This window comes from Myripristis murdjan, chromosome 13, assembly GCF_902150065.1.
Source record: "Myripristis murdjan chromosome 13, fMyrMur1.1, whole genome shotgun sequence".
Taxonomy (NCBI): domain Eukaryota; kingdom Metazoa; phylum Chordata; class Actinopteri; order Holocentriformes; family Holocentridae; genus Myripristis; species Myripristis murdjan.
In genome coordinates, this window is record NC_043992.1 from 34902402 (window position 1) to 34930206 (window position 27805).

Here is a 27805-nt window from a genome sequence, read left to right on the forward strand (position 1 = left end):
ATTTAATGTCTAAGAGTCCAAACATCTATCAGAGTTGCCAGTGTTAACCACAGGAACCAGGGACTCACCTTCTGCAATCAGATATAAACCACGGGCACTCACAGTATAGCAGGCAGTACATTCCCTCCATTAACCGCCACTGTTATCAGCGATACCCTCAGTATGAGCAGCTGATGGCTCCAACGGAGGATCAAGTGGACATGATGAAAACTCTCTTCTTTTATGAGGAACACTTAGAGAAGTTATATTTTTATCTCGATGACAGGTTAAGAGGGATCAATAACAGCCATCATACAGTACTCAAGTGACGCGTTTCCTTGTAACCCCACAGCTTTCAGTCTGGCTCTGTGTGAAACTGCATGCACTTAATCCCTTAGTTGCCTGAGTGTGATGATGATGATGATGATGCTTGAGACATTTATGGGTGTAGATCATTGGATGTGGGAGTAGCCAGTGGTGAGCTTGGCCACGGCTGTCCACTGAAGGGAAGTCTTTGCAACAACAACAGCAGAGTGCAGTTAGCAGCGAGAGAGCAGTGAAAGGTGAAAGGTGTGACAAAAACCTTCTCCAGAACAAGGGTGAGCCTTGTTTTAACTTGCAGATTGTCTGTGTTCGCCGTCTCCTTCAATAATTGTTGTGGTCTGTATGGAAGTTGTGTATAAAAAGTTGTGTATTAGAGCTATAAATCATCCTTGTACTTTCAGGGCACCTTCACCCACACCCTCTAAGTGCCCCTGGAAACAACTTTTTCTTACTTCTTGTTCAAGAATCAGTGGTGCCACATAATCCGTATCAGTGTGTGAACTTGTTTATAAAAGTGATCACAAGTTACAAACTAAATCTGCTTACATACTGCTGCACTGCAAATCTGTGCACTTTTGTATGCAAGGAGAAAAATGGCGACTCAGTTGTATTCACATCAACAGAGAAGTTATTTTATTTCTTAGCTTAACAAAATTTTATAAAATACAATTTCAGTATCTATCAGCAATTCATTATATTTGAATGCTAACAGTTGTGGTTTTAAATGTTTCCTGTTTTTTTTTTTTTATTGCACATTAAGCCTGTTTGGCATAAACGTTATATCTCCAGTTCAGCATTTCCCCTATACTGTCAGTATTATGGATGTTGTGGATACCTGTCCACTAATCCTAACAATTGGAATTTGAAAATAATTTTCCACTGAATAGGATAGTACATATGTGCAACAAAACCTGACTTTAATGTATCATAGAAACACAAATTTTCAAGACACTAAAGCTCTTTGATTGCCTATCATTTTGTCCCTGACATGCGGCTGTTTATCATAATAAATCTTTCCAGGAGAGTTGCAGCTTTGTGACAGCGTGTTTGTCATGCAGGCGTGGTGGTGTTCACTGGACTGCGGTGCACACAGCTCATCGTTTGAGTGAACACCATGAAAATAAACTGAAAACCGTTTTTCCCCGAAAAGTTAACTGCGAGCGCTCCCACACAGTTCCAGTAATTTCACTTTTAATGCAAAGGGAACAATAGTGCTCTGGACTCCTGTAGTGACAAGCTGTCTACCTGTAATTTCATTTGTTTGGTCACTATCATACACTCTTTGCTTGCCTAATGTTCAGCGTTTGTGTTGTCCCATGCAGTCTGTGTTAGGCTCTTTGCAGCATATAAATAGAGAGGAAAGCTCCTCATGCTTTCCCCCATGCAAGGTCAGATGTCAGAGGGCAGGGGCAGCTACTCAACAGCCCCCCTGTATCTGCTAGGCGTTTAGTGACTTGCTCAAGGACACTTCAGCTGTGTAAATAGCCTCAGACAGTTGTGCCTTGTGTTCTTCGAAGCTTACCAGGCCTGTTGCCTTGACCGATACCGACACCTGCCTTCCTGTGCCGGAAGATGTGCCAGCATCTGTGCTGCACTCTCTATCCCTCTTCTCTTGCCCTCTGCTTTCCACCTAAGAAGCAAACGTCTTTGCAAGTACATGATGATAAACTAACTAAAATATATTTGGGTTGAATCTTCTGCAGCACAAAATTCTGCAGCTCATCCACCAACCCCATGGTAGCACAGTGAGATAATTTAGTTCTTGTGTGATCAAGAAGATTTTCTTTTTTCTTTTTTTGGGAATGTAAAAAAAAATAATAATTAAACCAAAGGGGAATAGGTTTGTGGGAGAGTTAGGTGTTGTAGAAGATCTTGTGTAAAAACCAAGTTGCATACAGTGACCTTAAAGAACTTGTGGACAAAATAGTTAGCATTAATGATTTAAGTTTTCATTCCAGGATTTATCAGTTGTCTCTGCTAGTGATTGACATGGACAGCTTAAGCGATTGTTTTTTTTTTCTCACTAATTTTCTTTGTAGTCGACAACTGCATGAAGGCAGTCACACCCTCGTAGCCATGATGCAAAAATGATACTGCAGACTTGTATCGAGGCTAAGAGCGTGCAACGACCTTCCCTTCACACTTTTACTTTTCATGTGGTCAGCGGCTCTAAACACCGGTGTGCAATCCTCCTCCCTCCCGTCCTTCAAAGGGAACCCAACACTAACAGAGGAAAGAAGCTGCTGATGTTTAGAGGCTTCCGACTTATCAAGTCATTAAGTCATTAATTCTTTGTGCTTGTGTATGAAAAGTGAATGTTGTACGCCAGTGCATCTCGCAGCCTGTAATGAAGGATGGGTACAAAAAGGATTTTAAAACGTCCATCCAGTCTGCTTGAAAGCTTCTTGGAAAATGAAACTAACAATTTTGTTTTTATTTGGAAACTGTGTGTTGCTCTGCAGACACTTAATGGAGATGCACAGAGATCGTGTTTAGACAGCACATCAAGCCTGTTCGCATACAGTCAAGTACTGGGGCCTTTCCTGATATTCTCATACTGTAATTATGTTATTATAGTGTTTTTTTTTTTTCTTTTTTACCATGAACTAAATAAAAAAATAATAATAATAAGCATTCCCAGAATCTAAGGTTAAATTAGACGCATCACTGAAAAAATAACTGTTGTCTGCCATCGGAGTACTTGTGCTTTCTGGCCGACTTCTCTATATGTCACATTTTCCACTCGTATCTCAAAATTCAGAAATCCTACAACCTTGAATAGTTCCTGCCATCACTGAGCAGAAAGCTAATGTGACATGACGGGTCACTCATATCAGTGGAGCGTCTGTACCCTCTGGGAGAAAGAGAGGCAAGGCAGGAAGCCAGGCCTGCCCTGTATGTGAAGAGCTGCCAAATCAAATGCAGGGATCAAAGGGCCGTCTTAGCAGGTGTCCTTAGATTACACAACAATTATTAAGACGGCTCAGCATCCGTCTTGACAAGTTTACACATTTACTCTGCAGACGGGACAGCTTTCACTGCGGTGCTGCTGGTGTTGTGAGGTTACATGAGAACGCTGTCAGAGTTATTGGCAGACACAATATCTCTGTCTGTCTGCATCAGCACTGTGGTGCCTTTCTTGTTCTCAGATCAAAACCACTCAAGGGATGGTGAGACTAACCTTTTCAGATGGACAGTGTGGACTCGTTGCAATTCCTTTTTTAACACCTATGGGTTTCTGGACCCCACTGCAAATGGCAGACAGCCTGCTGTCAAATGGGATTAAGGAGACGGCTACCTAGGTGCAGAAGCTAGTAAAGGCCAAAAAGAGCCAGCTCTCTGAGCCGAGAACAATTCATTTCTCTGTAATGGTTAAAATGATGCTAGACCTGATCTGAGTGCTCTCTGCCGTTGACCATAAAATCTCTTACAGGGGAAAGATTTGTAGCCCACACTCATGTCACTCAAGTGTGGGAATCCACTGAAGTGTAGCCAAGGAATTTGAAATAAAAAGTCTTTTGTTGAGGGAAAAATTCACCCAGTAACATGTGGGATAAAGCAGCTGTAGGCGATGCATCTTGCATTCATGATATCTGGGTCCAGTTTTTGGTTTCGTGAAATAATACATGAAGTGACATCACATTAAAAAATTTCTGGCATATCTGCAGTAGAGCTTAATAACAACAACATCCTCAGCTATATAAAATAGTAAAAGTGCGAACCATTTGACACTTACCGTCGACATTACATGTTGATGATTTCAGTGTTAAACCCCCTCAGTCCACTATTTTGCACTAATGTTTAAAAATCCTAGAAGGAGGAAGCAGTCACAGAGGAGGCAGTTATACAATTTTCTCCACGGACAATAACCTCAATAGAACAGAATCCATTGCCGCTATTTTGTGTGAAGGACACAGCAGTGATCAAAGACATGCCACAGTGTTTATGAACTAGTTGGCTAGCTCGCTAAATTTCCGCCCTTACTCTTGGGCTTTACTGGAAAACACATGAAATCATTGCCTGTCCTAGAAATAGACAAGATAGCAAAAGCAAATTACAACACCTCCTCCCAGAATACCCCTGCAGCGTATTGAACGGCACTCGGAGAAGTCTTAACATTGCAAGAGGGTGGATTTTCCCTTTACATCTTTTGAAAGCACACTGAGCCTTTATAAATCACTTGCTTTAGGTGGAAGCCAGTGCCATGCTGAATAATACCCTGGATGCATGCACACATGCAGACCCGTATCCTCTCTCCCTCATGCACCGGCACACAATGTCCACTACCGGCGTTTCACAAACCGGTCAATCCGTCACAGCGGACATCTTGATTCATTTTGCATGACAGTGGCAGTGCAGTGATGTACTATTTCTTCTCTGCCTGCGAGTAGAGCTCTGCCAGAGGAGAGGGAGTGAAAGACTACTGTCATCCCTTGAGCGCTGCTGATAAGTCCTGTTGCTGCCACTCTTCTGTCACTCCTCTGTCACAGCTACCTTCCTCAACTAGTAGCACCGCCAGACTTATTGTCCTGAACCTCCAAGTGGCATTATAGTTATTCGCTTTGTCTTTATTCCCAACTCTTTTACACATCGGGATATTGTTCTGCACTGTTTTCTTTTAAATGAGAAAGATTTATGAGTAATTATGTCATAGACTTGAGAGATGCCATTTTCCTCGAAGTACCTTCCGCTAAGGAAATGATTTCAGAGGAATTGTGTATGATAAGATGAGACAGAAACCTTGTGGGCATGACTAATGCTACTGAGTCCAATTAAACTGATGTCTTGTACGGGCTAAATGAAATCAGCCTGATATGATCTTGTCTGTCTATGCATATATTTGCCTCCAGCTCTGATCACCTTAAAGAAAAAAAGTTTTGAACATGCAGATTGTCGCCGTGCATCACTCTAGTTGGAGAACTCCTGTTTTGCCCGTCATCCTGTTATTCGAATGCCTCCACCAGATACTTGTCAGGATGCTCTATTAAGGATTTGATGAATATCAGAGGAAGAGGAAGGAAGTGCAAGGAAACATGCACATGAAATGAATGATGTGCAGTTGTAACGGTTGCCAGGGAGCCAGTGAGCAGCAGGAAATGAGCTAAATTAATGGGTCCTTCTCTATTATTTAAATTGGTAGTCTTCCGAAGGTGCTGAGTTGGGTGGTTTCATTGGCTCATTCACACATGCGCCATCTGTAAAAAAAAAAAAAAAAAACAACAACAACAAAAAACCTGCACCACACCTAGCTGAGCGGAAATTTACGACTTGGTTAAGTTGCACCCTCCAAAGGCGGCAACAGCTTGAGAGCAGGATGATTGTTAGTCTAGAGGAAGTCATAAATCAAAACAGACCTCGGTTTGTCATTATCTATTAATACTCCGCTGCTCTTGCACTACAGACTTCTGGAAACTGCGAAAACTTGCACACTCCCGCCCTCCCCCAAGACTGAAAGACTTCCTCTGAAAGATGGAGGTGAAAAGACAGCTCTTCAAAGTTTGCTTGGGTTGTGATTGATTTACTCATCCCTCCATGGTCTGCTGCATGCGCTGACAGCTCTGGAGGTGGAACACTGTTCAATGCCTTAATTGAGCCGAATGCTCAGAGCTTAAATGCTGCAGGCACAAAACCCACACAATTAGGAAGGACTAATGACGTGGAGTATCACCCATTATTTCTCCAAATAACCCATAGGGGTTTCCACATTTAGTATCACTAAGTCTTAATGAGTGATTAGGAAGAGAAAATATACGGTCTAAATTTGTGCATGTTCACTGAAGTCCGTTTTAGATCGTTCTTTACCTTTTCTGTTGAAGCAGAACAGTGGATATGTGTAAGTCATTATTTGGAGGCATATTTGAACTGCTTGTTTGTTGCTGAAAAAAGTCACACTTTTTTTTTTTTTTATTAAAAAGTTTCTCCGTCTTTTCAGAGCCAAGATGATATGCATGTCATCTATAACAGTCAGCTGGGTAAGTCATTTTCTTTTTTTTCACCATTCATGAACAACACTAACAAAAAACAAAAAATACACAAAGAAAAACCTTTAAAAAAAAAAAAAAGCTTATTTCTTGGATAAAGTAGCAATATTCCTAGATAGCAGCCGCATTCAAGGCCGCTGTTAATTTATTTGGATCACATTTTGGAGTCTTACTGTGTTTGATATTTGGATGCTTCAGTGCGAATGACCATAATCTTGGACGACATTCAAAGGGATGAACTATCACTCTGTAATTCTTTTCAGTTGTAGCAGAACTGTATACTCAAAGGAGATGAATGTGTTAGTACTTCATATAGTCATGAATATGAAACCTTGAAATTAAAGATGTTGGACGGTGTGAAATTAAACTTGCACATGCTATAATGAGCACGTTAAAAGCACTTTCTGTCTGAAGTTTGACTTGAAGGATTCATCGTTCCTGGAAATCTAAGAGTCTTTGATGCTTATAAATACGGCCCCCTCTCTTCACTAATTTGACAACAACCAGGAATTTCATAAGTAGAGCAAATAAAAAGATCTCATGCTTGCCTTTCATGCTTGAGCGGGCTCGCACAATTGCAGTGTGCTCCATCTGAGAGTGATTTTCAGGAGCCTGCAGAGGAGTTTGGAGCCAACATTCTGGACCTCTGCCTGTTGTTCATTCAACTGGGTCACCACAGAAGCAAAAGCACACAAAAGCAAGTTCATAATGCGCTCATTTGGCACCCCAGCACAGGGAGGAAATACAAACAGACAGCTATCTGAAAAATGGAGCTGCGCTATCTGGCACTGCCGCTGTAATTCCCTTTGTCGCACCAGAAAAGCCACGTTTGCCTGCAGAGAATATTGTTCATATAGGAAAGACAGGACTTTCCTTTGTCATGGCAACTGTGTGATCATCACACGCCATAACTGACTTATTTATTTTAGACAAACTTGGGGTAACTTTTTTTTTTTTTTTCTAGAAAGCTTTGGAAATAATCAAAATGTGTGTGGCTCAAACAATGTTTCTTTGGAGGGGATAGATGGTGTCGAAACCGAGCAGGATAATGGCATGATGCACTGTATGGTGTTATCTTAAAATGTGATCACACACGCGGCAGATGCATCTATCTCCTTATCGGTAAAAAATCCATTACACAGTGTTCCTCTCTCCTGGCTGGGTAGTATTACATGTTATTCATAAATATGCAAGGCATCCCTCAACAGCACAGATTGTCAGCAGAAACACTGGAGAGCCTTGCCTGCCTAAATCCCTCAGGACGGGACAACTTTCAAACTAACAGCAATGTTGAAATGACTGTGAAATTAAAATGCTAGGGCAATTCATACCCACAACACGCATGCACACATACACACACCCGTGTCCATAGTCAGTGTAGCGTAACCCTCAACAAGACAGTTAGCAAAACACATGCATAATTCCCAGAGTGTTTTCTAGACAAATACACTGCAAAAAAAATCTCCGTCTAAACAAGTCATAGTCAGTCTCACAGTCTTGTTTCTCTTAAAATGAGGTAAAATCTGCTAGTATGATCACATAATACAAATTGTTCACACTGCTAATAAATTTGTCTCAAGATTTGTGTCATTTCCTTGATCCTAGTGGCCATGATCTTGCCTTATGCTGCCTTTTTCCTCATACAAAACAAACAAACAAACAAAACAAGCGAAACTGCAGTGGAAACAGGTGGGATTATCTCATGCCACTGACACATTTTTCCAGTTGTTTTAAGAAAAGCAAGATTTTATAATTAATTATCTGCCCAAATGACTTGTTTAGATGGTCTTCCAAGGTATTACATGTGTGCGTTGTTACATGTTGCTGCTGTCCAACTAAAACCTTGTGTCTCCATAATATCAACTTTTTAGAAACTAAGGAAAACAGTCTTGTGTCTTGGCTGACGACTGTACTTATTTCATTTTATATAATGAGTTTTGTGAAGGTTTCATAACCGAGAGAGTTATAGAACTGAATCTGAATTAAAACATGAAAATCACCAAAACTGGAGATACAAGGTTTTCAGAGGACAGCGACGATGTGCATGTTGCATGTTGCATGTTGCATGTTGCATGTTGCATGTTGCATGTTGGGTTTTATAGCCCCGACGTGGCTGCTGTTCAGGCAGGAGCGCTCTCCTCCCGCTGACCATCACGTATCAGTCTGTGGACGCAGATCTCCTCCACTCACACTCGATCTGTGCTTGGATCTTCTTATATTAAATCATAATGTTGATACCAAAGCAACATTATATTCTGCAGCATCGCCACCAGCAGTGGCAACAGATGAATAATGTGGACTGGGGTAAGGCTATTGACTGCCTAGCACCAGCAGTTTAGATAAAATGTTGATTTATAGGCTAGGTGTCAAGATAGATGAGTCACAGTAATGAATAATAATGCAAGTGTAGTACTCCATCAATCAATCCAACCTTTTATGTGTGAATGGTAATGAGTTTGAGATCATATCCAGTGTAAGTGCTTACAAAAGCAGTCAGGCTCACCTTTAGGGACTCATGCTGTATGTGTATATGAAGACCAGAGGTGGAAAAGTGTATTTTTGCTCATGTAGCGTATTTAAGTACAGTTTTGAGGTACTGGCACTCGACCATTTCCATGGTGTAACAAATTTCAGAGGAAAATATTGCACTTTTTTCTGCACTACATTTATCTGATGGCTGTAGTTAGTAGTTACTCTGCAGAATAAGCTTTTACATACAGAATATAAAGTGTGATGCATCGTGCAAACTGTGTGACAGTATATGTACCGGGAAGTCTTAGAACATTAAAATAGTTATTACAGTTTAATGCATCCATAATTTAACACACTGAAAGGAGCCATTCTTCACAGTGGCTACTTTCAAGTCTCATGCTTAAAGCTGCAGTAAGAGATCGCTTCGTCAGTCCTGCATCCTGGTCCACAGAACAAAAAACGAACAAAACCGAACAAAACCAAACAAAACCGTACAAAACCGAAAGTTGAGGCAAAAAAAAAAAAAAAAAATGTTTTTGGGATGGAAATGAGGGATATATTTCATTCTCTTATGGATGCTGTTGGATTACTTGGATTATTTTGTCTGACCTCAGATTCAATAATGTGGTTAAACTGCAGACTTTCAGCAACAAGGTAAACAAACGCTTTAAATGCGCTTTGTCTGTCGCCGCAGCGCTGCTTGCAACGATAGAAGCACTCAGGCCACTGATTTGAAATTTGGTTACCTTTATCTGCAGAATGTGCAGCTTCAGAGACCCTGTGCATGAAGCTGAAGAGGCCAGGGGGTGAAGTGGGAGGAGGGGAGCGCCGGTTTTATATTGTAAAGTGAGCAGCATTACATTCCAGGCCAGAATTTGACAATAACGAGAGAAGAGAAGTGAAAAAAAACTTGGTGACAAAAGTCTCCATGAGGCTCCGGTTTGTTCCAAGAGGTTCTGAAATCGCCTATTTCAAGTAAAATTTTGAATGCAGGGCTTTCACTGGAATGTTTTTTCATTATGTTATTGCTAATTTTACTTCCAAGTGAGGAATTTGAGAACTTTTGTCACCACTGATGAAGATGAAGTGTTTTGGCATCAACATTAACTGCTTTTGAATGTTGCAGACAGTTTAAAGGGCCAGTGATACTGCATATCAAGCGGAATATCTACAAAATGTACAAATTTCAAGTTGCTGATAATGTTTTCTCAAAGGAAGCAGTCAGATTTTATCCAGCCATTGGTCTCCATTCATGCCGTACTTTCCGAGACTTCAAATTTTCTTCGCACCACTATTTCAGGACCGTAATAAAGTCGTCCACATTCGTTTTCCTAACAGCAGCAGCACTGTTGTGATTCGATGACATGAAATTGGACAGAGAGGAAGGGTCTCTCCGAAAAATGTTCCCCCGAGGAAACATTTCCTTCACACAGCCAGTTATTAGTTCCTTGGTTTATGAAAGGCGACGACTTTGTTATCCGCCGCCGTTTGAGACACAGTCTGAATGAGACCGTCGGATGCGGTTCTCGCCAACCTCAGCTTTTTAAGTAAGTAGAGCCAAGCACATAATGTTCTGATCTATTATTCAATGTTTAGATGAGGCAGTTTTGACTGAAATCCAGTTGGCTGTTCACCCAGCCCACAGCCATTGTAAATTGCATTCACACAAAGGGATATTGCTCACTTTATTATTAAACTACTTACGGCTTTTTGATTCTACCTTTAGTTCACAGATGCCGCTGATCATCGAACGGATATGCTGTTCATTTCGGCTGACCCGTCGGTTCAGACGTATGAATTCTGAAAACACAAGATGTGACTGTGCTATATGTTAGTGCAGTTGACTCCTTTGGATTCAATTATTTTTGAGTCAGACTCTATGATATTTCCCCAGGGATTTTTGCATTGAGCCCCACTGAGACTCAGTTATGAAATCACATCTTAATATATTAGATGTCACAATATTCCGCTCTCTAAGTTGTTTTGCCGCCAACTCTGTCAGATTGTCTCGTGACCCACTTTTGGGTCATGACCCAGCAATTGAGAGACGCCGATTCGCCGAACATGAATAAAACGGGAGGAGACAACACTTGAGGGGAAACTTCCCACCCTTTGACTCTCTCAGACTATTAACTGTCATCAGTCTGTGATGCATTGCTGGGGCCATTTTGTGATAAAGTACTGTAATTTACTTTTTTTTTTTTTTTTAAACTTTCTCTACTTAACCTGCTGCATCTAACTCTCCTTCAGTTGGTTTCTTACATTTCCCAGAGTGCCTTTGGACAACCCACAAAGAACAGGCATGGAGTTGTTGCTTTCAGCTGTGGCTGATCCTGTGTGTAAAGGTGGAGAGGAAGGAGAACAGTGACAGCAATAGCAGCACTTGAGATTTTAGGTATTGCATTCTTGTGTATTGTGGCTTCTGTTGGTGCAGAAATTGGTATCTCTGCCTCGACTGCAATCAATTTCTCCCTTTGTCATAGCTGAATGGTAGCAGAAAATGCGACTCGACGAAGAAACCCTTTCTCTTTGATCCTGAGAAACCAAACCAAACCTATGCTGGAAATATCTCAACATGTTGCCACATGTCTATGTCTATTTTTGACAAGTTATCCATAAGAATCAGAAAAAATATACCATCAATCACCTGAAATGCAAGGTACATTACCAGTGACTTTTTTTTTTTTTTAAATCAGGCTTAAACTGTTTTAAGGTAGACTCTTCCGTTGGTAGCAGCAGTATTTGAGGGTATAGGGCAAATCTGTATTTCACAGAGAGGAAAGAAGGTCTGCCAGACTTGGAATCAGATTATCGCTATAATAATAATTAGGCCTAGAAAAGCAGTGCTACTGTCCCCTCTGCAGCAGCATTAGATCCTTGCAGTGGCTGGGAGCCAAGCCCTTCAGGCCATGGGAAATCAACACTGAAGCTTGTGGAAAGTATGTTCACAAGATGTTGATTGAACTCTTCCTGCTACCAACTGGCATTCTCGTCCTCTCTTTCTCTGCCTCTGTCTCCGTCTCCTTCTCTCTCCCATGTTTGCCAAGAGTGCTTGTTACATGCCTGTCCCTCGAGACAAAAATCCATTGTCTATGCTTTTATTCCTGAACACGCCTGATGACTTTCTTGTCCAGATTAAGACAGCACGCATTCAACCTGAAATGTCACAAACCGTGCCAACATATATCACTCTTTGGCAGGTGGAAGCCGCGTGTCTTCAAAAAACCTTTCAGCTTCTCAGGAATGTAGAAATACAGCCTAATTTTCAAATAGATATCCATCCATTTTTTTGAAATTCTATTATGGGTATTGAATCGGTTTCATAAGCAAAACTGGGAATCTGTTAAAAGTTAATTGCCTCAGGGTCCTGAATTATTGATGCAAAGTGGGGTTTAAGGCTGAATTCAACACTCATTAGTCTTCAGCAGAGTTGTCTATGGAGTCATGAACTCATGAGAACCTATAATGAGTGTGATTATTACAGGTTGCAGACCCTCTATCTCCGCTTCACGTGTTGAATCTGATGTGCGAGTTTGTGAGTGTGCGTCTGCTTTCATACTCGGAGAGAATTGTAATGAGCTAATTTTTACAGGAGAGTGGCTTTTCTCTCCTTGCATCGCCTTCGCTCTCTCTCTCTCTCTCTCTCTCTCTCTCTCTCTTTCTCTCTTCAGGATTAGTGCCTCTGACTATCCCTCTCTCAGTATTCTTCTTCTTCATTACATTATGTTCCCTTTCTCTCCTGCCCCCCTGCTATTTTCTTTCCTCTGTTTTACTGGGAGATATTTATGACTCTGACCTTTTCAGCACTAAGCTAAAAGTTAAATACACTACGCTGTCTATTGATCCTTGAGCAGGGTAATTAAAAATCTGTATTAATATGAGAATAGGGCTGATAGGAAATCGTTTCACTCGCTGCGTGACACATTGGCTGGTGCCACATTGGATGATTGCCTATAGAGGATATAAATTATTTTTATGTGGCTAAATCAAACTCTCTGCAGCCTCAAAGTTGGTTACATTGAATTTGTGCTACTAGATTGAATATCACTGCATGTCTGTGGATTGGCTATTAAATTCTGGTGTCATCCAGTGTGACGGTCATGGTTAGTTTGGTCAGGAAACTGCAGCCCAATTCTCTCCAGTGCACTCTGTCTCCTGGAAGCACCATTTGGGTGTGAGGAAGGGAGTGATGGTGGGATTTTTTTTTTTTTAAGAAGAGGGATGATTCTAGGCCATCTTGTCTCAGGGAATGCAATGATGTGAGTCATCTGAGTGAAGCAGTCCAGCGCAATCAGCCGCTGGATGGGAAGTCAAGCCTGCTGCCTATGAAAATAAGCTATTGACATCCTCTATCGTCTCTGACGATGTGATGGCAGTGAGAGCTCTGGATCTTCTGTGACAGTTTCATTGTTTCTTACATCAGTGTAATGGCTCCTCTCACAGAGATCCAGCTTTTTAGACGTTCGCAGACATTTGTCATTGCGATTGCTGTATCGATCGCGAACCCCATCCTATGTATGTTCTTCTTTTTGCCGCCAGAATTTTCCACCTGACTTAGCATCCCGCCGTCCCACGGTTAGACATTCTTAATTTGTGTATGCTTGACACAGAAGTCTGTTTATTAAACTGTGGGCATGTAGATTCTCCGGACGGAAATGAAAAGCTACTGTGACAGCTCTGGTGACTACACACACCTGCTCTTTGACACTGATGGAGATGACAGAGCTGCAGGAGTGCCCAGGGGTCAGCGTGCTCTCAGCTCCTCTGCCACTTGGCACCGTCTGCCACCCCGCTCTAAGGAAATGTCACCACTGGTTTGTGTCAATGAGGTGGCAATGCTGCAGGGCCAGGCCACCCCAAGAACACACAAACTACATTTCTCTGTAGATATTTACAACCACAAACACACAGTACACACACACACACACACACACACACACACACACACACACACACACACACACACACACACAAATACAAATATAAACACTGTATTGTAGTTTCAGCCTTAATTGGTTAAATAAGGGATAATCCACAACAAGGGATGCATCAAAGGGGTTTTTAATGCACTTGCTCCAGGTGATTCTTTGCCTCCACAGTGTGCATTAAAAGCCCTTATAGGACTACTCCAGTGTTTTGGAGTCTAGTAAATTGTATTGAACATCTTGTCTTAGTCTGGGTAAGCTGGAGAATTGCCCAAAACACTGGAGTATTCCTTTAAACACAGACCTCATCATGGATATTTTAGCCACTTGACAACAATAAAAAAAATTAAAAAAAATTAAGAGAGATAAATAACTTCGAGACTGATATGCTCTGAAAATAAAAATGTAATGCCTGCACTGTTTTCGTACAGAACAGACACCTTCACAGTGGAGACGCTACGGGCTGATCTGGCATACGTTATTCAGCCTCAGCCGCAGCATTGCAGACATCATGAATTTTCTAACATGGATTCATATTTGGCAGTAACTGCACATATCTACACAAAAATGGCTCGGCTGGATCCGTTTTAGTGCTATGCCGGTGTTAATTGCTGAAAAATAATCAATACATTTGATGGTGGTTGGTGTTTTAAAAGCGGGGCAGGATGTGGCAGCAGCGGCTAACATAGGATATTGCAGACTAATGTCGTCAGCTTAACCATTGAGTTTCCGTTTGTTGCTATGGATACATATGCTTTTTTTGAAACTTTATGCCCACTATATGAATTTGGCACAGTGATTAAACTTGAGCTGTGCTACGTGTGCATTACACGGTTTGAATGTACACCCTTCAGCCAATCAGAAACATGTATTCAGTTAGACCATGTTTTAATCAGTCCTTTACCGCTCTCCTCCATGTGCGGAGTTGGAGAGGTTTACACAGAGCCTGCCCTCGACCAGGTGGTGATGGTCTCGAAAGGGTGGCTCCTTGCATCGAGAAAAGCATCAGATCAGAGGGAAGGAGGCAGAATTCTCCTGTGTCTCATTTCATCCAATATATTTCAAGGCAGATACAGTCTTTTTATCTATGGAGGGGCCTCAGTGGAATACTGAACGAGTGAGGGGAGATAAACGAATACCAGGCTCATGCTTTCTAGTTCCAATGGCTTGGCAAAATAAATCACTGAGATGACCAGAAGCCAGCTCTGGCTCTATCTCCCCTAGATCCTTCCTTCACTTTCATTCAAGTCATATTCCTCTGACCCAGGAGATATCACTGGATAATCACAGTTTGTCACTGAAAAGTGCTTTGTACCATCTTTGGCACCAAAGTGCTATTTCAGATCTTCGCCCTATATTTCAATACGTTTACTGATTGCGTACTTGCAGCGTGGGATGGCCTGCATTGAGTGGCAGTGCCGTGTGCAAAGGTGATTGTGACCGGCAAGAAAAAGGGCACAGAGTGATGGAGTTGTGGGAAGAACGGGGCTAAAACCGGATTTTTCCTTTTCCCCTTTTCTCCCCGTTGTTTGATGATTAATCGAAACCCATTAGTGTGGAGCCGAGGCCAGTGAATTCACCCTTAATTAGGTTCTTTTTTTACCCCTCATTCTCCTTTGCTTTGACATAGGGTACGCTTTATCTACACAATGAGGGATTGGCAAACTGCTTATCTGATTCTGCCGTTAGTCTCATGCAGCTGGTATTATTGCTGTACTTTGCAGTATCAGGAGGCACTTAGCTCACCTGGGGCTTTAAGATACACTGCTTTATGTGAAACCAAATGTGCACACATACTCTCCCATGCTCATTCATTCAAGCAGACTCAGCATAAGGACATTTAGAGGTGGTATAGTGGTTTGAGAGACATATTCGCTTTCTAAGCGCAGCTCTCGGCGGAGGTTAGATCTGTTGGAGATGGACATGCTGAGATTTAGCAAGTAAATCCCCCCCTTACCGGGGCTTGAGGATCAATGGGAGCTTTGTTATGTGAGGAGCAGGGTAGGGACACACCCACCAACACTAAATTAAAAAGATCAGACACGGATACAGCGATCCGACATAGTGTCTAACCCTGACCCCAGTACTAATATCCCAGCCCAGGGTGGGAATAGGTTCAACTAGTGTAATTGAAGAGGCGGCAATCCATCTAATCCTGCCATTGTCAGCACTCCCACTTCCTCTCTCTCCTTGTATTGCTTTTGCACAACTCCAAAGGGAAGATTACATACCTGTCAGCCACTGCTGTTACTTATTTACGTTATTGAAACACTAAAATATACTTACTCAGCACATTTTGTAAAGCTTCCAAGAAAAAACCCTCCTGGTAATCATAATTTATGACACACGATATATCCTTTACGACTACATTCTGTACAAATACTTAAGTCGCTAATTAAAACGTCTACAGCTCATGAGAATTATTTGGCACCAACCCTCTTATGTTTGTTTGAGCTCAAATTAATTGGAACGTATAACACAAGAAGGCCCGCGCATCTCATTACCGGGAGCGTCTGAGCCACCCATCATAGCCGGAAAAGTTTGACATCTCTTCCACTTTTTCTCCTTACTTCTCACCTGGATATGGGCTGCCACCTCTCCGCTCTAAATCCTGACTTGAAACGGCTTTTGTGTTGTCAGTGAATTCAGCCAGGTGCTCCGACTTCATTTTGATCTGGAGGACAGCTTAAAGGATTTATGAGTTGCCAAACGTAATTGTGCAGAGCAAAAGACAAAACTGCTGATTTTTTTTTTTCCCTCCCTGCAATCTTTCAGTCTAGTTTTGATTGTATTGGCCGTGAGAGCCTCAGGGTTTATGTGGACTTGTTTGTGCAGCCAGGGTCATTTGTTACTGAGGTTTGTCACTTTTACTACCCTGTAAATGGATTTCACGTGAGGAAGAGGAACCAGCATGGCTGATGACAAAGATGGTATCTAAACATGTCGTGGGCGCTGAGGCAGCCTGTATTTGCAGTAGTTAAAGTGACACAGTTGAGTTACTACACCAAACTAACAAGTGGCTCCCTGTTAACCTCGGTGTTAACATGCAGGCAGTGCAGCTCCGTGGCTTAGCCAGAGGTGAACATCTGGGCTGTGTAAACCCAGTGGGTGTTACGAGACCAGATTTAAAAACTCATCTGACTGCTAATCATTATATTAAGTAATGCCGCCTGAGCTGTGACATTTGCATACACTCTCCTGAAGCCCATTAAGCTCTTGATGTGATGGTTGTTATCACCAAGCCAATAACAGGAGATTAGCAAAACAGATCTGTTAGCACCACCCTCCATCGCAGGAGTCACCTCGGCTATACAGCCCACGTCTCTTATCTTGTCGTGCTCTCAGAAGGTCATCGATCGCCATGATTCTTTTTCACAGTGTGTGAGCCGTTCTGATCTCTGTCCTTTGTGTTCCTCCAGACCTGCGGGAGATAGTGTTTGTCATCCAGAGCCAGAGCAACTCCTTCCACGTGAGACAGGCCGAACGGCGGCGAGCAGATTTACTCGAGCAGGCACAAAGTCTCACAGAGGTAAGCACCCACTGACAAGCTCTTAATTTTTCCATCTAATAAACCTCCACAGGCTCACATCTAGTTTAAGGGGAAGTTTCAGTGAACGGCGGCTCTATTCTAATGCATATCATCACTGCCATGCGAAAAAACTGTTTATACTGCCACGTGGTGTCCGCACTGATTTCGAAAACGGATGCAAATACTTTAAATTGTTTAAATTGGAAATCTATCTGAGAAGATGGCTTTCACGTCCCGTACATTGTCTATACAGAAAAAATTGTATTTTTCAAGCTTGATGTAAACTTGCCGTTTATCCCTACAACATTATCATCTTCAGTGTTAAATTCTGGTGCAAAGCGTTATATATGGTAATCTTTTTACAGTATTTTAAAGTATGAAATGAAATGCACTTTCAAATGGGCAGCATGCATTAGAATTCATTCAATAGTGCACTGCAAATTGGTCATTTATACAGTACGCTTATAATGTAATATAGAAATGAGGGAATTCTAGCTTTTTTGCAAGCAAGATCGAATGTCTTATTTGATTCTTAATAGCCTCTCTGATGTTATGGTGTTAGTGTGTTGTGTATGTGTGTGTAGGTGTGTATCTCTCCACTAAACAAACCAACCCGCCATCGCTGCCTGTCCAGGCTACTTTTGGCTTTTGGTTGCGATCAAGTGACTAGAAGCATTCAGGATAAGCTCGTCTTAATGAATGTTGTACTGTATGTTAGTCAAACATTACCCCCCCCCCCCCCCCCCCCCCCCCTCTCTCTCTCTCTCTACAGACTATCCTGCAAATATTTGATGTCATTTGTAAAATTTCAGTGAGCATATCAGGACCATGCCATGGCTGCTTCTATTCATTAAATCCCCTGAATGTCAGATCAAATGTAGTGTAATACATTACTATTCCATTTGGTTGATTAGTGAATGTAGCATCACTAATTGTGACATTATAGGAAATTAGATTAGGAACGGCTCACTCTTCCCGCTCTCTTCCTGCTGTATCTTCAGAGCAAGTTAGAGCCATTATTATTATTTTTTTTTTCAGATTCCTGTGGCGTTGGATTTGTCTCAGACTTTGATATTTTGACGTGGCTTTATGGGTGACACTTATCAATAATGTATTGCTTAACCTGTTGATTTTATTGATTGATTGGCAGTTGTCCCATTTGTTGGAATGATTTGAGTGTAATTAAAATATATTTAATATTTCTAACCATTTAAATGACTTGGTCTTTAAAAACGCTGGAGGCCCTCTGGTTTTGGTCAGGTCCCACTTTCTGTCTTCGTCTTTGACTTGGACTGAAGCCTTGACTCAGCTTGTCTGGTCTTGACAACAACCCAAACACCTTGCCCTGCATCACAGTTATGAAAGTATAAAGCCAGATCACAAATCCTGGGTCAAAATTACACATGAGCCTTTTTTTCCTGATACAATGGGTATGTTTAAAATGTTAGGGGAATGAATTTTGATTGTTGATGTTTCCAGCTGCATGGAATTTATGACATCAATTTCTCTCAATAAAAATAATGTGGATTTAGTTATAGTAATGGTCCTAAAATTGATATGATAAGGTATACTTAATGAATAAGCCGTGAAATGAATGAACCATGTCAGTCTTTTCATTTAACTTGTCAGAGATCTCCTGCAAACTCGACGCATAATTAATTTGAAGCAGCATCTTGTTAAGCCTGCCGTTGAAGATCTGACAGCTTTTCAAAGGAATATAACATGAAACTTGTGATCTAAATGAGTTATCTTGGCCCACTTATAATGGAAATAACATCAGCCAAAAAAACAAAAGGGGAAAAAAAAGCCAAATGGCAACAGTCAGAGAAATAGCTTGCATTACGAGGAGCAGCTCAGTCTCACTCAGGCTCATTGGCGTAGCACATTTTCTTACAAATGCAGCTCAACCTGCTTTCACAGAATAACGTGGCGCAAGAAATAAACGGAAAGCAGAAAATTCAGATTACATTTGCAACGTCAGGTTACATACATGAGAGCATACACAAAAATTTGCACTCCCCCATCCAACCCACTTACCACTGCAGCCCTCCTCATTTCTGTATGTAAAAGCTTCACTCCCAACAGGCTCCCACCCCTGTCACACCCACACAAACATAATACAACACACAAAGCCATTCTTACTGTATTATTTGAACGATAAAACACACAATAAGGCCTTAAGTTCATTCTTGAATGAACACATTGTTGGGGTGCATCTCAGTTCAGCAGGCAGGCTCTTCCATTGCTTGGGTGCACAACCACTAAATGCTATTTCATCAGACTTGAAGTGCATTCGGGGTGTGTGTAGAAAAGCCAGATGACCTTAGAAATCTGCTGGACCCGTAGCTGTTAAGCTCGACTGATATACTTATATTTTAGCGTAAGGCCATTTAGAGCTTAGCAGACCGGGAGTAAGACCTTGAAATCGCTTCTGAAATTTGTAGGAAGGCAAAGGAGACAGTTGAGCGCTGCAGTGGTATGGTCACACATCTATACATTTATGTTTTTTTGTTAGTCCCACTGAAGACAGCAGCTGCAGTGCTTTGGATAAGCTCTAGTGGGCATTACTGAAGTCGAGCCCGCTCACGATGAAAGTCTTGGGAAGTCTTCTTCTATTACCTTGAAAATTCAGGTCTGATATGGCAGAGAGTCCAAGCAAGTAAGCTCAGACTTTGCACTCAAGACGAGTCCCTCGGTTTGATCCACGTTCAGCTGAAGGAAGTTTTCTGACAGCCACAAATTTACATCTTTGTGCCAGCTGAGTAAATTACACTGTACACACTCGGCACCAGAAAGGAAGCCTTGTGTATTCTGTGTGATTTCCCACACCGCTTGTTCCTACAGTTTGAGATGCTGCCCTCTGGGAGGAATTTACATCACATTTATATTTCAGGCATTTAGCCGACGCTGATATCCAGAGCAGCATGCAAGGGCAACAGTAGAATGAGCTTAAAGTCCTAAATCTCTGACAATACAACCTAAGCTGCTCCCTGGTACCAAATGCAGCTGAGGAGGACGGCTGTAAGATGATGTTCATTTCAAGAGCAAACAGACTCTTCCACTCAAACAAAATGTACGTCTGCACTGCACAAGCCTCAAATGCAAGACATCCTTGAGCAGATATAGGGGTGTCTGGGTTGTTTGTCCTCGTGTGAACAAGAATTTTACATTATTATTTTTTTTTTTTAGAATGCCTATTAATTTCATTCATCAGACTGAGTGACTTTAATATTCTGCTAGACAAAGATGGTCAGTTATTGTGACATTTTTTGAACATTTTTTGTGACAAGAATTAACATACACTTGAAATAAACTGTTTTTTTCCCTCTTATATTCTTTCCTATGTGTTGCTTATTTAAGGAAAAGATAAACTAAGTTAAGAACAATTGTCTTATTTAGTGTTTTCATCATCCACCAGGATTCTCAAAAGTCAACAATTGTAGTAAAATGAGTCGAGGGGCTGCGTTTTCTGGTAAAACCAACCAACTGTCCAGCAAAGTGAAAATACCCCGCTTGTTGGGAATGAAATCAGGCTCTTACTGCAGTAGCGCTGCAACACCATACAGGCAAATGTTTTTGTAGAACTTACTTGCTAAAACGCTCGGAGGCTTGTGGCAGAATCGCAGTACATTGTGAGGATGTCCACATCTGAGGCCATTGCCAGCTTAAACTGCATATTAGACTGAAGTGCTTTGCTAGCCCTCTCTTCTTCTAATACAGCGGTAAAATAATCCTTGGTAAAGTGCGTCTTTATATCGAGGAATAGCACAACATCGGCGTGCTGTGCCAACAGTCTAATAGTTACTGTTAATTGACACTTTTTGTTGGGCCTTGTGGAAGATTACAGGTGCAGTTTCAATCAAAGGGGGGCAGGCTGTGCTCTGATTGAATGGCTCCACTCTTACATGTGAAAGTAGCAGTCAATCCCCAGTAAAACTGATTAATGGACTCCGGAGAAATCAATTGATAGTAACGATAAGTACCATAATGATAATGAGACAATTAAAACACAGAAATCACATATTTTATTTTAAAGTACCCTTGGAGAATTTGTGCACGTAACTAAGGCCACTCAGCTCGTAATCAGATCCATTGTTAAAAAAAAAAAAAAAAGAAAAAAAAGAAAAAGGTGAGGTCAGCAGTGCAGTGACAAGTGTTTTTAGATGAATGCTCCTCTGCAGTAACACATTGGGTCTGTAATGGCTTTTCCTGTGGATAACATACGTATGTCATTCTTCCCTGCAGCTCATTATAGCTGTGTCTTTTACAGGTGGCTGCTGTATCTACAGTCTTCCCTTGGCTTTGTCTATGATTAAAAGCATAGTTTCCTGTCGCTCCAATACAACGGGGTCTCAATGACCCCCATCTTCTCCCAAGTCACCAGGCAATCAGTCTCCTATTCGTTGCTAGCGTGTCCACAGTAGGACAGGCTCTTATCTCTTGATTAGGAGTCTGCAGCTTGCACAGCATGGCCATAAAAGAATCAGTCACTTCTGTTCAGATGCTTCCCTCATCACAGGAATGTTGACAGCTCTTTGAAGCAAAAGCTCTGTTTTTGACGCGGTAGTTTTATCCGTAGGCTGCAGTTTTTTGGTTTTCTATTTAATTGTTTTTTACATTATTGTTTTTTATGTAGCACAGACAACATGAATGTGGAGACAAATTGAATAAAACACTGCAGGTGTCATTGTGCCATTAGCTTCAAGATAACACGCATACTTCATGAGTGCCAACAAACCCCAAATGACTAATAGGGTTTAATAACTGTAAACAGTGTCAGACTCGTTGCTCAAACAGGCTGCAGTTAGACGGAGTGGCTCAGAGGAAAATGTTCCCCCTGACTTCGTTCATGATGAGTGGACCATGTAGTAATGAACCACAAGGTCTTACGCTCTGCTGCTTTGTTTTCCTCGCAGTGTGAAACATCCCCTCTCATGGCTCTTGCTGACAGTCACTCTTCACACGCCGTCTCCATTCCTGTCTCACTAGAGGAACATTTTTCTGCGACAGCTTTTCCATATTTTTGAACAACTGGAATTTTCCATGGCCTTGTTCTGAGACATAAAATAAGCTGCCCTTTTTATTGAGGAGCATGAGTGAAATGCTCTCAGCTGTGTGTACTTGATAAACAAATGATCTCTGGTCTGCTTGTCTCTTTCAGAAACCACCTGTGGTATTGCTCCTTCACAATCTGTCAGACAATGAGGGAGACTGGAGTATCCTTCCTCTGCTGCCTTAGTAAGTGTGTCAGAGCTCTCAGATTTGATTGTGCACGTTAAACACATGTCACTCTTAAATAAAAACAGCATCTTGCCATATAAATTGACACCATTTGACATGTATTTGGAGTTGAAAAGGGTCTCTGCTCAAGAATCTCCTCTTGACATAAATCTGTGTGTGGCTGTATGCTCTGATTGGTTAATTTAAAGGGAATAAATATGAACGGGAATATAACTGCACATGCTTCGGTGCATAGGACGTGCTGCCACATTGTTTGCATGATTTACATTATATTGATGTTATATGTGACTACAATTTTTTTTAGCCAAATTAATCAAAAAATGTTGGCTACAAATTTCAGCAAACTCGCAGACCACCCAAACAGTCCGGTAGGTCCAGTAGTCCAGTAAACAACACCATATAACACACAAAAAGGTCAATAATTATGATTGATTCCTTCATATGATGATAAGGATCCCTCCTGATATATCTGTAAGGATGACAATAGGTCTTTTGGCAAAGTGTTTGTTGTCATTCAGTGGCCTGACCAGCATGGTAATGATGTAATTTACATGCTCGGGTCTTCTTAATAACCAAATGTGTATTCAGGAAATATTGTGGGAGATGCCAAATGGCGCCTGAATCGATGTTTTATACTACCATCATAAAGATTTAGGACCCAGACGATCAAACACACCCCAAATCATTACAGGGCTACCAACCGTGGAAGAAATGGGTATGCGTGTGTTGGTTTTATCGTCTCTCTGTCCTCTAGGGAATCCACTGTTTGGCTGCTTGATCTGACTGGGTCAGGAGCCTCAGTCAGGTAGTCAGTAATCGCTATGAACCAGGGCAAGGGAAAGGATTTTAGCATCGGAAATGTTCAGGTTTGCATTTTGTAGCCTGAGTGGTTTTATGCAGGTAAACAGTCCATGTGGAGAGGGAAAGAGGGGGAATGCACAGGGCGAAATGTCGTCTGGACCGAAGACACCTACAAATAGTGTCAATGTCAGTGTATCGGTTAATGTGGTAGAAACGTTTGACTTGCATAGTAAATGAAACCGAAATGGAAATGCACAACAGGAATGGAAGAGCAGTCAGCTGCTTCACCGGAAGCCCTGAAAAATTGGCCCCAGAGGCTGAATCATTGTCAGACGATAGTCAGTGGGTTCTGAGATTCTGGAGCCAGAGAGACAGATTTTGTAGAATTTATTCAGTTGATGATTTATCCTTTTTATAACCCTGTTTTAGTGAATGGTACACCATTAAAAATTTGCCCATTTCTCTTACGCCTCCTTTTTTCTCCTAAGTTTATCTCAGTCCTTTGGGAAAAACTCATCTTGGATTGTATTTCTTGAGGAGGAAACCAACGTGAAGATGACTAAACTTGTTCAGGTCCTTGGAAAGTTTGACCAGAACAAAGTGAGTATATGCTCTTTGCGTGACTTTGCAGCTTTCTGTTTTTTTGCCAAATTCATTAGTAAGACCAAAACTTTCAGCTTCAAGCTCCAGTTTAGTTTATCATGTGCTCAATTAGAGGTATCAGTTTGGCTCATGTTCCAGGGCAGCTGCTGAGCTTCACTGCTTCCAGCTCACAGTGGAATCTGTTTGACACATGAGTCACTCCAGCCTCTGCTTGAGTCCTAATTTAGGTTCTGCCTTTCCACTCATAAAATTGCTTTTCTGTGTTTTTTGGTGTGTAACGTTTGTTTAAAACTACAGGTCAAATATAAAATGTTACTCTTAGAAAATGATGCATCGGCTGAGAACATTATATATTAACTCCATCAGCCGCAGCAAAATAGCCTTTCCCATGAATAATTTGTGGTTTGCTTTAGAAATTTTCAAATTGTCTGAATTCAATTAAGATATGTGATTTGTTTTGATGGCTTCCGTGGTAGATTTAGTACTTTTTGGAAACTCTGCGTATATGTTGACAAGCTTTGACAGCACCTTTACAGGCTTCAGCGGGCTTATGACTGCAACCAAACCGAAAGATGATGCAAATTACACTTGGAACTAATGCCTGCAGATGAAGAAAAAAAGTAACACCTGTGGATAAAAAACCTTTTGATCTGTGCATAATAGACCAAAGTCCGTGGTCTGTACGTAACAATTAATAGACACTGTCATATTCATGCTGGGACATTGTGGATCCTGCATGCTGTTTCAATTTCAAGTAGAGATGGAATTCATTATTGTGTCACAATCCGTGACCTTTCCCTGAGGAGGAAGAGACAATGGATACACCATCTTATGATTTGATTCATTACAACACACCCTAAGGCACAGACTTGTGAGCCGTCTCTCATAGGTGTTACAATTCAGTATGGCCAGTCTGGTGTTGTGCTACTCAGGCATTCTCCTCACAGTATATCAGCGAGACTCATTTCAGAAAAGTTCAAGCCATCTCTTTAGAATCAGCACCAGGGATGTGCAGTACTTAAACATATTTGAAATACGTATTTTAATCATCTTTTAGCATTTTGTCATTTGTATTTTATCAGTCTGAAAAAAAAATGTAATCTAATTTGTAATATGTCACCTCTGGGAGCGATATTTTGTATTTTAAAATATTCAAAAAGATCAAAAAAGGAGGATGAGTTATTTTCTAGCTACATTCATCAACGTCAGTAAAAAGAAGACACAATTGGTGCAGTTGTGTTTTCATTCAAATAGTGTCCCCTTAATAATATTATGATAATAATATGTGTCAGTTTGAACATTCGGCGATATTATCCTTTGCTGATGATCACTGATTGTCGCTGCCCAATCCGTACGTCCCGCCTGATTGGACTGGTCAGCTGCTTTCATCAAAAAATCGAAAACTCTCACAATGTCATTCATTAAATCTTTTTTTAAAAGCACTTTTAAAAATCTTACGGTTGCAGTCTTGCTTGGTGTTTAAAACCTCGGTAAAACCAGACTATAGCCTCGAGAAACTGTTTTCCGCATGAAAAGGATGTGAACCAAAGTGCATTCAGTCCTCAAATATTTCAATGTTTGGTTCCCCTGTTAACAATGTGTGGTATTGTTATAACACTGCCTGCTACTGAATTTAGAGAATTATATCCACAGTCATGTACATCACTTGTCTTTATCTTGACCGAAATTGCTGCTCTTCCTTAAGGATTTTATCAGACTTTTAAACACCAAACTTCATCAGGTTTCACACAGGAAGATTTTAAAATCTATCTATATTCTGTACTGTGCAAATATAGCAAGTCACATGTATTTTCTGTGTTTCTCAGGTTGTGCAAATTCACAGCAGTAGGAGGTGATAATAGCACGATGACGGCTACATGTGTTGATTAGTTTGACGTGTTCTTGAGTTCATACACAGTTAATAAGGAGCAGCTGGAATAGAATTAGCATTTTTCTGCAAATGTTTTTTGCCACGTCTGTGAGTATATTCCTTGACAAAACCTTTGAATTAACAACATCATAAAATAGAAACGTAGGCTGTTAATACGAATATAATTTCATGGTAAATTGAATCAATCTAATGTTTTACTAATGGGACATCTACTGCGTGAGCCAACTGGTGTGCGATTGTTTCTTAATAGGAAATTATTTTTACTCCAGATATGCCAACAGTTGTGATGAGAACCAAAGATTTCCATCACATTTCCCTTCTCACAACTTTGAGCTGCTTTCTATCAGCAGATCTCATTATGCCTCCACCCGCTTACGTTTAATGCAGAACTCACTGAAGAAAAAAAAAAGAAAAATCAAAGTTTTTGTGGCATGTGGAGTGTGAGGATTCCTAAATTGGGTCAAAATGATTGTTGCATCACAATAAATCTCACAGTTGTATCTCAATGGAAAAAAACCTGACATTTTGTCTGTTTATCAGGAATGGTTTCTTGGTAAGCCTCTCCACGATGAAGAGTCAACCATCATCCATCACTATGCCTTTGCAGAAAATCCCTCTGTCTTTAAATATCCAGACTTTTCTGCTGCTTGGGCCTTAAGCATCCCGCTCGTTGTACGGTCAGTCTGTATACGTGTAGTTGTTCAGTTCATATCACAGCGCTAGTTCGCTTTACAATGCAGTGTACTTCATGTTTCATTGGGAACTCCGTTTGCTCTTTCTGTTTTAGGCTTGCCAACAAGGTGAGAGATGAGCCACTTAAATCTGACTTCACCATTGACCTGAAACATGAGGTGAGATAACGTGAACATCGTGCGCTTACCCTTAGGTCCATTTTGTGATGAACTCCAAATGAGCTTCCTAGCTACCCAGTTATTTTCTCATAGTGTTTTGCCAGCGCAAACCTATACTGTCATTTATTTGTGCATAAGGCAATAGGCATGAAATTCATCTAACCTTGAAGCAAAATCTCATTACTTCCTATGACTGTCAAGGTGCAGTATCGAGGTCCTTTTTCCTTCACAGGGGAATACCACCAAATTTCAGTCAGAGAGAAAACAGAGGATTTGGTTGGATACAGTGTCAGACTGTTAAAGTGCAGTTTGGTTCACTTATAGATGAAGTTGCCTAGTTTTACTCTGGAAATATGAATGGATTATTGGGGCATTATGTGCCAATGAAAGGAATTTTAAGTTCCACAAAGCAAACTACAAATTTTGTTTTTGCAGATTGTGATTTGCCTTTTATTTGTTATTTATTTGGATCCCCATTAGTTGTCGCCCTAGGCAACCGCTACTCTTTCGGGGGTCCACACCAAATAAAAATACATACAACAATGAACTTAAATATAAACACTTATACAAACAAACAAATTAAATATAAACAAGTATCTAAAAAAATAGATAGATAGATAGATAGATAGATAGATAGATATACTTTATTGATCCCAACCAGGGAAATTCTTAAACAATGGTTAATCTGTTATCATCAAGAAACACAAAATTTGCATAACCGTATAAGCAAAGCATTCCAGATTCAATAGATATATAATATGACAGATATTTTCAAATGCAACCTCCTTTAATTATCCTATATTGCCATGCATTAACATTTGGAATGTATTTATCTTTATAATATTATGATAATGTGTTAAATTATATATAATACGATAAGTATACTTCTTATAATACAATCAAAGCTATATAAATATTATTATTGTTATTCTTACTATTCTTACTATTATTATTATTACCATCATCATTATCGCCGTTATCACCATTCTTATTAAAACAAATATATACATACTCTTTGTCTTGTTCCCAGTGCACATAAACGCTTCCTTGTTCTCAAGTTAAAGTTTTCCCTGCTGCAATAAATACTGTTTTGTTAATACTTCGAATTTATTAATGTGGGTGGTAAGCTTGATCTTTTTTGGCAGTGAGTTCCATACTTTCATACCAAAACACTGTACTGTGCACATTTGCCCCTTTTGATACACATA

General features: G+C 40.8%; 1 protein-coding gene across 2 annotated transcripts in view; it reads left to right on the top strand.

Annotated features, from left to right (window-relative positions):
• b3glcta (beta 3-glucosyltransferase a) overlaps nucleotides 1–27805 on the top strand; it is an 80186-nt gene that overhangs the window by 14899 nt on the left and 37482 nt on the right. For both annotated transcript variants that reach the window (XR_003929231.1, XM_030067275.1), the window contains exons 3-8: nucleotides 6236–6275; nucleotides 17101–17210; nucleotides 22372–22448; nucleotides 23741–23852; nucleotides 26287–26423; nucleotides 26534–26597. Coding sequence is in view for 1 of the 2 variants with exons in the window: in XM_030067275.1 (XP_029923135.1) it covers nucleotides 6236–6275; nucleotides 17101–17210; nucleotides 22372–22448; nucleotides 23741–23852; nucleotides 26287–26423; nucleotides 26534–26597 (540 nt within the window). In the remaining variant the exon portion in view is untranslated. The remainder of the gene's footprint in view (nucleotides 1–6235; nucleotides 6276–17100; nucleotides 17211–22371; nucleotides 22449–23740; nucleotides 23853–26286; nucleotides 26424–26533; nucleotides 26598–27805) is intronic.